At 43.6% G+C, this 10,971-nt stretch overlaps 1 protein-coding gene across 1 annotated transcript in view; it reads left to right on the top strand.

The window, feature by feature from the left end:
* The window catches only part of LOC115118551 (myosin heavy chain, fast skeletal muscle-like), an 18,773-nt gene extending 9,562 nt beyond the window's left edge, over positions 1 to 9,211 (top strand). Inside the window, exons 21-40 of the mRNA XM_065000963.1 lie at positions 9 to 264; positions 484 to 726; positions 1,070 to 1,246; positions 1,343 to 1,488; positions 1,669 to 1,759; positions 2,100 to 2,489; positions 2,611 to 2,737; positions 2,925 to 3,043; positions 3,316 to 3,512; positions 3,655 to 3,838; positions 3,942 to 4,107; positions 4,445 to 4,569; positions 4,730 to 5,038; positions 5,264 to 5,467; positions 5,609 to 5,734; positions 5,870 to 6,040; positions 7,631 to 7,735; positions 7,829 to 7,924; positions 8,396 to 8,527; positions 9,083 to 9,211. Of these exons, the coding sequence (XP_064857035.1) occupies positions 9 to 264; positions 484 to 726; positions 1,070 to 1,246; positions 1,343 to 1,488; positions 1,669 to 1,759; positions 2,100 to 2,489; positions 2,611 to 2,737; positions 2,925 to 3,043; positions 3,316 to 3,512; positions 3,655 to 3,838; positions 3,942 to 4,107; positions 4,445 to 4,569; positions 4,730 to 5,038; positions 5,264 to 5,467; positions 5,609 to 5,734; positions 5,870 to 6,040; positions 7,631 to 7,735; positions 7,829 to 7,924; positions 8,396 to 8,527; positions 9,083 to 9,103 (3,385 nt within the window). The 3' untranslated portion in view covers positions 9,104 to 9,211. The remainder of the gene's footprint in view (positions 1 to 8; positions 265 to 483; positions 727 to 1,069; positions 1,247 to 1,342; positions 1,489 to 1,668; positions 1,760 to 2,099; positions 2,490 to 2,610; positions 2,738 to 2,924; positions 3,044 to 3,315; positions 3,513 to 3,654; positions 3,839 to 3,941; positions 4,108 to 4,444; positions 4,570 to 4,729; positions 5,039 to 5,263; positions 5,468 to 5,608; positions 5,735 to 5,869; positions 6,041 to 7,630; positions 7,736 to 7,828; positions 7,925 to 8,395; positions 8,528 to 9,082) is intronic.
* Positions 9,212 to 10,971: the final 1,760 nt, after the last annotated feature.

Below are 10,971 nucleotides of genomic sequence, written 5' to 3'. Positions count from 1 at the left end.
TTGAACAGAGAGTCTGTCTTCGCCATCCAGTACAACATCCGCTCATTCATGAATGTCAAAACCTGGCCATGGATGAAGTTGTACTTCAAGATCAAGCCCCTGCTGCAGAGCGCTGAGACTGAGAAGGAGCTGGCTAACATGAAGGAGAACTATGAGAAGATGAAGACAGATCTGGCCAAGGCTCTGTCCACGAAGAAGCAAATGGAGGAGAAGTTGGTGTCCCTGATGCAGGAGAAGAATGACCTGTCGCTCCAAGTTGCATCTGTGAGTCAGCAACGACCTTCAGAAGGGCACATTTACATACACATGAATACACACACACATATAAACACACTGTAAAGGATGTGTCTAACTCACACAGTTTTATTACCCACGTTATGTATTTCATGAATGTCTATTGATTTGCTCTGACCTCTTTGACTAAAATGTATATTTTGATACACAAAGTCAGGCCTCTGATTTTTCATCCTGTTCTGAAACCAGGAAGGAGAAAGTCTGAACGATGCTGAGGAAAGGTGTGAGGGGCTCATCAAGAGCAAGATCCAGCAGGAGGCCAAGCTCAAAGAGACGACCGAGAGGCTGGAGGATGAGGAGGAGATCAATGCTGAGTTGACTGCCAAGAAGAGGAAGCTGGAGGATGAGTGCTCTGAGCTGAAGAAGGACATTGATGACCTGGAGCTCACCCTGGCCAAAGTGGAGAAGGAGAAGCACGCCACTGAAAACAAGGTCTTGTGTCTTACTATAGACAGTCTAACCAACAATAATCAAAACATTATTCAACTCAAAACATATCTTAACAGAAAGGTAAATCAAGTTGTATTATGGGTGCAGGAAATATTAAGACACAATAGTAGAATTTCAGCACTCCCAACATTCATTGCATGTTCTGCTCCCCCTCATTTATGTCTTCCATTCAGTACATTGGCATGGTGAACACTGCCATCTAGTGTTGAATCTAAAGTGCAGAAATGGTTTCACACATTTCTAATCTAAATTAAATGAATGTAATATTTAACAAACTAAATCTCCCCTTTATGGTGAAGTATAATTATGTTGTGGCCATTTACAGGTTAAAAACCTGACAGAGGAGATGGCGTCTATGGATGAGAGTGTTGCCAAGCTGACCAAGGAGAAGAAAGCCCTCCAAGAGGCCCACCAGCAGACACTGGATGACCTGCAGGCAGAGGAGGACAAAGTCAACACTCTGACCAAGGCCAAGACCAAGCTGGAACAGCAAGTGGACGACGTGAGTGGAGTTTGACATTTTGGCCATGATAGTATGTAAGATTATATTATCTTCAGTTGTTTAGATTTTAACAATATATGTGTTTTTATCTTCTAGCTTGAGGGTTCTCTGGAGCAAGAGAAGAAGCTCCGTATGGACCTTGAGAGATCCAAGAGAAAGCTGGAGGGAGATCTGAAACTGGCCCAGGAGTCCATAATGGACCTGGAGAATGACAAGCAGCAAGCTGATGAGAAAATCAAGAAGTAAACACAAACAAATGACTACAGTATTATCTGCTATAATGGTTGTTCTTGGCTAATACTTGTTATTATGAATTAGCATTTCCATGGAGATTCTTACAAGCAAAGTGAATGGTATGATCCTCTGCCTTTACACTATCAAAACAAAACCAACTCTGCAATCAACCTATTTGTGTTTCTTAGGAAGGAGTTTGAGACCACCCAGCTCCTCAGCAAGGTTGAGGATGAACAGTCTCTGGGAGCTCAGCTGCAGAAGAAGATCAAGGAACTCCAGGTATAGTACAGGATATAAGCTCCAGTACAGAAAAGCACAGACTTGAATCAGTTCCTTAACAACATTATTCTGGAAGCAAACATTTTTCCCGGTGGCTTCTGATGGCTGAGTAGGTTGGAAGGTGATGCTGTTTACTAGTGCTTCCAAAAGTTGTAAAGATGGTGCTTATTAACATTGTGGTTTTTGTTCCTGCATGGAACGCTGTCTGCTGAATAAATTAGTGTAACTATACTTGTCTTAACACATTTATGAAAAATATACATACTATTATAATTTTGTGAGTTTCAATTGTTTAAACTGTATTGTAGTGTTCATCCCCCTGCTTTTACACCTGTTCTAGGCCCGTATTGAGGAGCTGGAGGAGGAAATTGAGGCTGAGCGTGCTGCCAGGGCTAAGGTTGAGAAGCAGAGGGCCGATCTCTCCAGGGAACTTGAGGAGATCAGCGAGAGGCTGGAGGAGGCCGGAGGCGCCACTGCTGCTCAGATTGAGATGAACAAGAAGCGTGAGGCTGAGTTCCAGAAGCTGCGTCGTGATCTTGAAGAGTCCACCCTGCAGCATGAGGCCACAGCCGCCGCTCTGCGCAAGAAGCAGGCCGACAGTGTGGCTGAGCTCGGGGAGCAGATCGACAACCTGCAGCGCGTCAAGCAGAAGCTGGAGAAGGAGAAGAGCGAGTACAAGATGGAGATTGATGACCTCTCTAGCAACATGGAGGCCGTCGCCAAGGCTAAGGTGAGTAGTGATGTTTTGATCAAGCAGTGTTGAGGAGGGTCAACTACATCACCATTCAAGTGACCTGAAGTTGACAGGAGTCACATATATAAAGTAATGATGGAACACGTTATACAAACAGGGCAATCTGGAGAAGATGTGCCGTACTCTTGAGGACCAGCTGAGTGAGCTCAAGACTAAGAATGATGAGAATGTTCGCCAGGTCAATGACATCAGCGGACAGAGAGCCAGACTCCTGACAGAAAATGGTACCATCAACAATGAACAACAAGCCAATGCTTTCCTTCAGTAGAACACAACATGTATTATGGGCTATATCCACATAGTTTCTACTGTACTATTCACCACCTAACATTGCCCTATGATACCTCAGAATCCATTTTCAATCTTAGAAAACAGTGACCCTATTAACAAGATGTTCCTCTGTCCCTGCAGGTGAGTTTGGTCGCCAGTTGGAGGAGAAGGAAGCTCTGGTGTCTCAGCTGACCAGAGGAAAACAGGCCTTCACCCAGCAGGTGGAGGAGCTGAAGAGGGCGATTGAGGAGGAGGTCAAGGTAAGGGACCCAAAATGGAGAGTTTAGAGCCGTATCTTTACATAGACGGTGACTACACCACCCTCAGACTCTTCTACTGTCTCTCCACCCTCAGAGACTTCAACTGTCTCTCCACCCTCAGAGACTCCTACTGTCTCTCCACCCTCAGAGACTCCTACTGTCTCACCACCCTCAGAGACTCCTACTGTCTCTCCACCTTCAGAGACTCCTACCATAATTTGTTTTATTTTCTCTCACATCTCTCTTTGTCTTTCTTTCTTTCTTTCTCACAGGCTAAAAATGCACTGGCCCACGGTGTCCAGTCTGCCCGCCATGACTGTGACCTCCTGAGGGAGCAGTTTGAGGAGGAGCAGGAGGCCAAGGCAGAGCTGCAACGCGGCATGTCCAAGGCCAACAGTGAGGTGGCTCAGTGGAGGACTAAGTATGAAACTGATGCTATCCAGCGCACAGAGGAGTTGGAGGAGGCCAAGTGAGTCGCACGCAACACAAAAACTCAAATATGGTGTGGATGGTGAGGGTGGTAGGGGGCTCTGAGAAAATGTTACATCAATATGTATTGTCTGTCAAAATTCAAAAATTCCACCACAAAACCACCCTCTGTTGTCCTATAGGAAGAAGCTGGCCCAGCGTCTTCAGGATGCTGAGGAGACCATTGAGGCGACCAACTCCAAGTGCGGCTCTCTGGAGAAGACCAAGCAGAGGCTGCAGGGAGAGGTGGAGGACCTCATGATTGATGTTGAGAGAGCCAACGCATTGGCCGCCAACCTCGACAAGAAGCAGAGGAACTTTGACAAGGTGAAAATGAATAAACCTATATTTTTTATCAAATTGTTGCATATTTCTAATTTAAAAACTCGTCATCTTCGACTTCTAATGAAAATCCCATGGATTCTCCTAGGTTCTGGCAGAGTGGAAGCAGAAGTATGAGGAGGGCCAGGCTGAGCTGGAAGGAGCTCAGAAGGAGGCTCGCTCTATGAGCACTGAGCTCTTCAAGATGAAGAACTCCTACGAGGAGGCTCTGGATCATCTGGAGACTCTGAAGAGAGAGAACAAGAACCTGCAACGTGAGCATTTGACAGCAGTTCTATTTGGCTCATATTTGACTAGTGTTTTGGAAATGGAGGGAACTGTAATCATCAACTTTAATATTACACCATTTCAGAAAAGCCATGTTAATTTTACAACATTTCAGAATTGTCATATACAGTATAATTTGTATATATTTTACTTGTAGTTGGTATTCCTTTGAACATTCCAAATAAGTGGTTGGCGATTAGATTTACAAGATCCTATGAAGAGCTGTTAATTAATTAACTGTTAATATGATTTAATGTCAAATTCAGCACATTGGCATATCCACTGAAACTCCCCCAAGTCTAATCTTCTCGTGTGTGTGCACAGAGGAGATCTCTGACCTGACTGAGCAGATCGGAGAGACTGGCAAGAGCATCCATGAGCTGGAGAAGGCCAAGAAGACCGTGGAGACAGAGAAGTCTGAGATCCAGACCGCTCTGGAGGAGGCTGAGGTACAAACTACAGCTGTTTGATGGGGAAAGCAGTGTTAACTAACCAATGCCAGCTATAGTGAAATACTCTCTGTAATGGAGTTAATTGTAGTCATATATATTTAATTCCTACATCCAAATGTATTGAACACAATTGGCCTGACTGCTTCTGTTTGTTCAGGGAACACTGGAGCACGAGGAATCCAAGATTCTGCGTGTGCAGCTGGAGCTGAACCAGATCAAGGGTGAGGTGGACAGGAAGATCGCTGAGAAGGACGAGGAGATGGAGCAGATCAAGAGGAACAGCCAGAGGGTGGTTGACTCCATGCAGAGCACCCTGGACTCTGAGGTCAGGAGCAGGAATGATGCCCTGAGGGTGAAGAAGAAGATGGAGGGAGACCTGAACGAGATGGAGATCCAGCTGAGCCACTCCAACAGGCAGGCCGCTGAGGCCCAGAAACAGCTGAGGAACGTCCAGGGACAGCTCAAGGTAAAGGGACTGGGACATCAGGCTCAAATACATGAACATGGAGAGGGATTTGTTTGTGAATCTGTAGAAAAGAATAGAACAGAGGAATTGAATAGAGTGGACAATGCACTGTAGAAAGGTAGGGATACTGGGGAAATTCTTCCCAGTGAACATTTCTATCACTGATCGATCCTATGACCCCTACTTCTACAAGTCCTAATGAACGTATGTCATTGTGAACCCCAGGATGCCCAATTGCACCTTGATGATGCCGTCCGTGTCGCAGAAGACATGAAGGAGCAGGCAGCCATGGTGGAGCGCAGAAACGGCCTGATGGTGGCTGAAATCGAGGAGCTGAGAGTTGCTCTGGAGCAGACAGAGAGAGGCCGCAAAGTGGCTGAGACTGAGCTGGTAGACGCCAGCGAGCGTGTTGGACTGCTGCACTCCCAGGTATGGGTCAAAAGCCATTTCCAACCAAGCATACTGTTTAAACACACCTTGAATTCAACAATGCTTGCATTGAGAGTTTAATCATTTCAATCTTGTAAATTCTCTTTAAAGCTAAACAAATAGTATTGTTTCCTCATTCAGAACACCAGCCTTCTGAACACCAAGAAGAAGCTGGAGACTGACCTGGTGCAGGTGCAGGGAGAGGTGGACGACATCGTCCAGGAGGCCAGGAATGCAGAGGAGAAGGCCAAAAAGGCAATCACTGATGTGAGTCTTTGAATTACATCAACTTGATTTGTCCTCAAGAGAAATGATAGCTGGGCTGGTTAAGAACAACAAAGATCTCAGAGACGTTATGATTGGTGCCAATTGGTGCATGAATTAAACAAACTACTATTCCAGGCGGCCATGATGGCTGAGGAGCTGAAGAAGGAGCAGGACACCAGTTCTCACCTGGAGAGGATGAAGAAGAACCTGGAGATCACAGTCAAGGACCTGCAGCACCGCCTGGATGAGGCTGAGAATCTGGCCATGAAGGGAGGCAAGAAGCAGCTCCAGAAACTGGAGTCCAGGGTGAGTTACCAGCAGGGTGGATTTGGGGATGGATTAAAAAACAGTTTGCTGGAAATGTATTTGATCATGTAAAATACACTGGAGCATTTTGTAATTACTGTCTCTCATTAACCCACCTAGATCAGGAGTTCTCTCATTAACCCACCTAGATCAGGAGTTCTCTCATTAACCCACCTAGATCAGGAGTTCTCTCATTAACCCACCTAGATCAGGAGTTCTCTCATTAACCCACCTAGATCAGGAGTTCTCTCATTAACCCACCTAGATCAGGAGTTCTCTCATTAACCCACCTAGATCAGGAGTTCTCTCATTAACCCACCTAGTTCAGGAGTTCTCTCATTAACCCACCTAGATCAGGAGTTCTCTCATTAACCCACCTAGATCAGGAGTTCTCTCATTAACCCACCTAGATCAGGAGTTCTCTCATTAACCCACCTAGATCAGGAGTTCTCTCATTAACCCACCTAGATCAGGAGTTCTCTCATTAACCCACCTAGATCAGGAGTTCTCTCATTAACCCACCTAGATCAGGAGTTCTCTCATTAACCCACCTAGATCAGGAGTTCTCTCATTAACCCACCTAGATCAGGAGTTCTCTCATTAACCCACCTAGATCAGGAGTTCTCTCATTAACCCACCTAGATCAGGAGTTCTCTCATTAACCCACCTAGATCAGGAGTTCTCTCATTAACCCACCTACATCAGGAGTTCTCTCATTAACCCACCTAGATCAGGAGTTCTCTCATTAACCCACCTAGATCAGGAGTTCTCTCATTAACCCACCTAGATCAGGAGTTCTCTCATTAACCCACCTAGATCAGGAGTTCTCTCATTAACCCACCTAGATCAGGAGTTCTCTCATTAACCCACCTAGATCAGGAGTTCTCTCATTAACCCACCTAGATCAGGAGTTCCCAAATGTCTTTGCATCAGGGACCCCTTCATAAACAGGATTTTCTTAAGTTCATAAAAACATGAAAACATAACATCTTAACAAACATTACTCTCTAGAATATGGTGCTTTCACACTCGCTTACCTTAAAAATAAAGACATAGAAAAGTATTTATGTCGGTGCTTCTGTCTTGCTGTGGCAAACTCATTACATTCAAACAGGCGAGTGGCGGCCTCTATTGGCCATACTGGTACTGCAACATGCACTGCTAAATGCACGACAAAATCGGTCAAATAAAAAAAGAGTCATATATATTATAACTACAAGAAGAATTGAGTTTAATTTTTTTAAATAATTGTTGGAATAATGTGCCTACCACTATCCCTGTGAGCCTCCCAGGTCCATGTTGTACATCTAGGGGTTAAGAACATTAACAGTGGATGAATAATATTACATTGTATTGGACATTCTAATCTTGTTCCACAGATCCTTGGTAGTTTAAATCTGTTGTTGCTAGCAATATTCATGAACAAATTTAAGTGTAAATTCCGCTTTGGGAACCACTTCCACTTTGGAAAAGTACATAATGAAAGACAACAATTGTGCCTCCTTGACTGGGTAGAAGACTCATCCTCTGTTTTACAAAGATTTGTTTCACCACCTCAAACAAATGCCTAAATGTATTTGTTCCACAAAGGTGCGTGAGCTCGAGACTGAGGTGGAGGCCGAGCAGAGAAGAGGTGCAGACTCAGTCAAGGGAGTCCGCAAGTATGAGCGCAGAGTCAAGGAGCTCACTTACCAGGTAAGAGAAAGTGCATTCTTCACTCACTTGATACTTACACAGACAGGTTTGTGTATAAAACTATACTGACAGTGATTTGATCTTCTCCCACAGACTGAGGAGGATAAGAAGAACGTTGGCAGACTTCAGGACCTGGTAGATAAGCTGCAGATGAAAGTGAAGGCCTACAAGAGGCATTCTGAGGAAGCGGTAAGAACATACTGAGTCAAATACACTGAATGCAGAAATTCAAAAACTAAAATGTTTATCCCTAGTAAACATTACAATACTTAATGTCCATACAATTTAGTTTGAAGTAAGTGTTTCTCCAGCATATCAGTCAACAACGACAATTGATAGTGCAAGTAATTTCTGGTGAAATTATGCACATTTCTGAGAGCCTCCTATGCATTACAAACTTAAAGGAGATGGGGTTGAATATGAATTTGCTGCACCAGGGGCTGGTCTAGTGATCGTGCTGGAGGCAGTGGTTTGATCCCCTGTTCTGCCACTCACTTCCTCTGCTGTATCATCCAGCTCCCTGTATACATTGTTATCCTAAATCTGTCTATTTTGTATTTGTTATTTTAAATCCCTTTAAAAACAGAATATTAATTTCCTACCTGAAGCTTCAAACTTTAAATGCTGATGTTCTGCTCTCCCTCTCTTTTCCTCACCCAGGAGGAAGCAGCAAACCAGCACATGTCTAAGTTCAGGAAGGTTCAGCATGAGCTGGAGGAGGCTGAGGAGCGTGCTGACATCGCTGAGACTCAGGTCAACAAGCTCAGAGCCAAGACCCGTGACTCTGGAAAGGTACAGAACTGCTGCTAAACCTGTACCTGACTCATGTTCAGATATGACCACATCATCACCACCTATGATTCAGTCTTCTCAGAGGTCAATACTGACCTTTTACACTGGTTCAGCTGTATTTAAGATCACCAAGCAGCACATTTCAGGAAGGGCAAAAAATGAAAGGTTAATTCTGTTGGTACTTCAAAATTGAAAATCCAAGCTGAGCACAGAGCACTAAATGCTTGATATATTATATTCTATCCAAGTCTATCCATATATTAATCATGTTGATTATTATTACTGATCCATTATATTCTATCCATATATTTATCATGTTCATTATTATTACTGATCCATTATATTCTATCCATATATTTATCATGTTCATTATTATTACTGATCCATTATATTCTATCCATATATTTATCATTTTCATTATTATTTCTGATCCATTATATTCTATCCATATATTTATCATGTTCATTATTATTACTGATCCATTATATTCTATCCATATATTTATCATGTTCATTATTATTACTGATCCATTATATTATTTATTTCTTCTTACAGGGAAAAGAAGTTGCTGAATAAACAAGACCAAAGTATTGAAGATCAAAGTCTTACCATTTTCCTGTGATGCATAAAATATGATTTTCATGGTAAAATGTTGAGCATTGATTAAAAACATGTAGGCCTACATAGACTTTGTGACTGTGGACTTATTACTCAGCAAACAGCTTTTTCATACCATGAAATATATTGTTCTTTAATTAATGGAGCGAGCAAAGAGGTCACTTTTCTTGAGGGATGAGGGATGAAGGATGAGGGATGAGGGATGAAGGATGAGGGATGATGGATGAGGGATGATGGATGAGGGATGAAGGATGAGGGATGAGGGATGAGGGATGAAGGATGAGGGGGATGAAGGATGAGGGATGAGGGATGAAGGATGAGGGATGAAGGATGAGGGATGAGGGATGAAGGATGAGGGATGAGGGATGAAGGATGAGGGATGAGGGATGAAGAATGAGGGATGAAGGATGAGGGATGAGGCTAGGGAAATGTAACCTCTATCAAATTCTCAGACTGAGCTATGGATGTATGGACTGACCATCCATAACATAAAAATTATAGTTTTAACTCTTTACACTGGAATTGAAGGGATATTCTCAGAATTATGTTCTCAGAAAACAACAAACCAGAGTATTGCATTTTTTTTAAATGCAATTTTATTTCACCTTTATTTAAACAGGTAGGGTAGTTGAGAACAAGTTCTCATTTACAACTGCGACCTGGCCAAGATAAAGCAAAGCAGTTTGACACATACAACAGCACAGAGTTACACATGGAATAAACAAAACATACAGTCAATAATACACATGGAATAAACAAACATACAGTCAATAATACACATGGAATAAACAAAACATACAGTCAATAATACACATGGAATAAAACATTTAGTTTTACTTGCATTTAAGAGCAGTTGGAGGCCACAGAAGGAGAGTTGTATGGTATTGAAGCTCGTCTGGAGGTTAGTTAACACAATGTCTATAGAAGGGCCAGAAGTATACAGAATGGTGTCGTCTGCGTAGAGGTGGATCAGAGAATCACCAGCAGCAAGAGCGACATCATTGATGTATACAGAGAAGAGAGTCGACCCGAGAATTGAACCCTGTGACACTCCCATAGAGACTGCCAGAGGTCCGGACAACAGGCCCTCAGATTTGACACACTGAACTCTATCAGAGAAGTACTTGGTGAACCAGGCGAGGCAATCATTTGAGAAACCAAGGCCGTTGAGTCTGCCGATAAGAATGTGGTGATTGACAGAGTCGAAAGCCTTGGTTAGACCGATGAATACGGCTGCACAGTATTGTCTCTTGTCAATGGCGGTTATGATACCGTTTAGGACCTTGAGTGTGGCTGAGGTGCACCCATGACCAGCTCAGACACCAGATTGCATAGCGGAGAAGGTGCGGTGGGATTCAAAATGGTCGGTGATCTGTTTGTTAACTTGGCTTTCGATGACCTTAGAAAGGCAGGGTAGGATAGATGTAGGTCTGTGGCAGTTTGGGTCTAGAGTGTCCACCCCTTTGAAGAGGGGGATGACCGCAGCAGATTTCCAATCTTTGGGGATCTCAGACGATACGAAAGAGAGGTTGAACAGGCTAGTAGTAGGGGTTGCAAAAATTTCGGTAGATCATTTTAGAAAGAGAGGGTCCAGATTCTCTAGCTCGGCTGATTTGTAAGGGGTCCAGATTTTGCAGCTCTTTCAGAACATCAGCCATCTGGATTTGGGTGAAGGAGAAATGGGGGAGGCTTGGGCGAGTTGCTGTGGGGGGACAGGGCAGTTGACCGGGATAGGGGTAGCCAGGTGGAAAGCATGGCCATCCGTAGAAAAAAGCTTATTGAAATTCTCAATTATCGTGGATTTATCGGTGGTGACAGTGTTCCTA

This window comes from Oncorhynchus nerka, linkage group LG15 (genome assembly GCF_034236695.1).
Source record: "Oncorhynchus nerka isolate Pitt River linkage group LG15, Oner_Uvic_2.0, whole genome shotgun sequence".
Taxonomy (NCBI): Eukaryota; Metazoa; Chordata; class Actinopteri; order Salmoniformes; family Salmonidae; genus Oncorhynchus; species Oncorhynchus nerka.
Note: the sequence above shows the minus strand (reverse complement) of the source record. Positions and strands in the feature narration are given on the sequence as shown.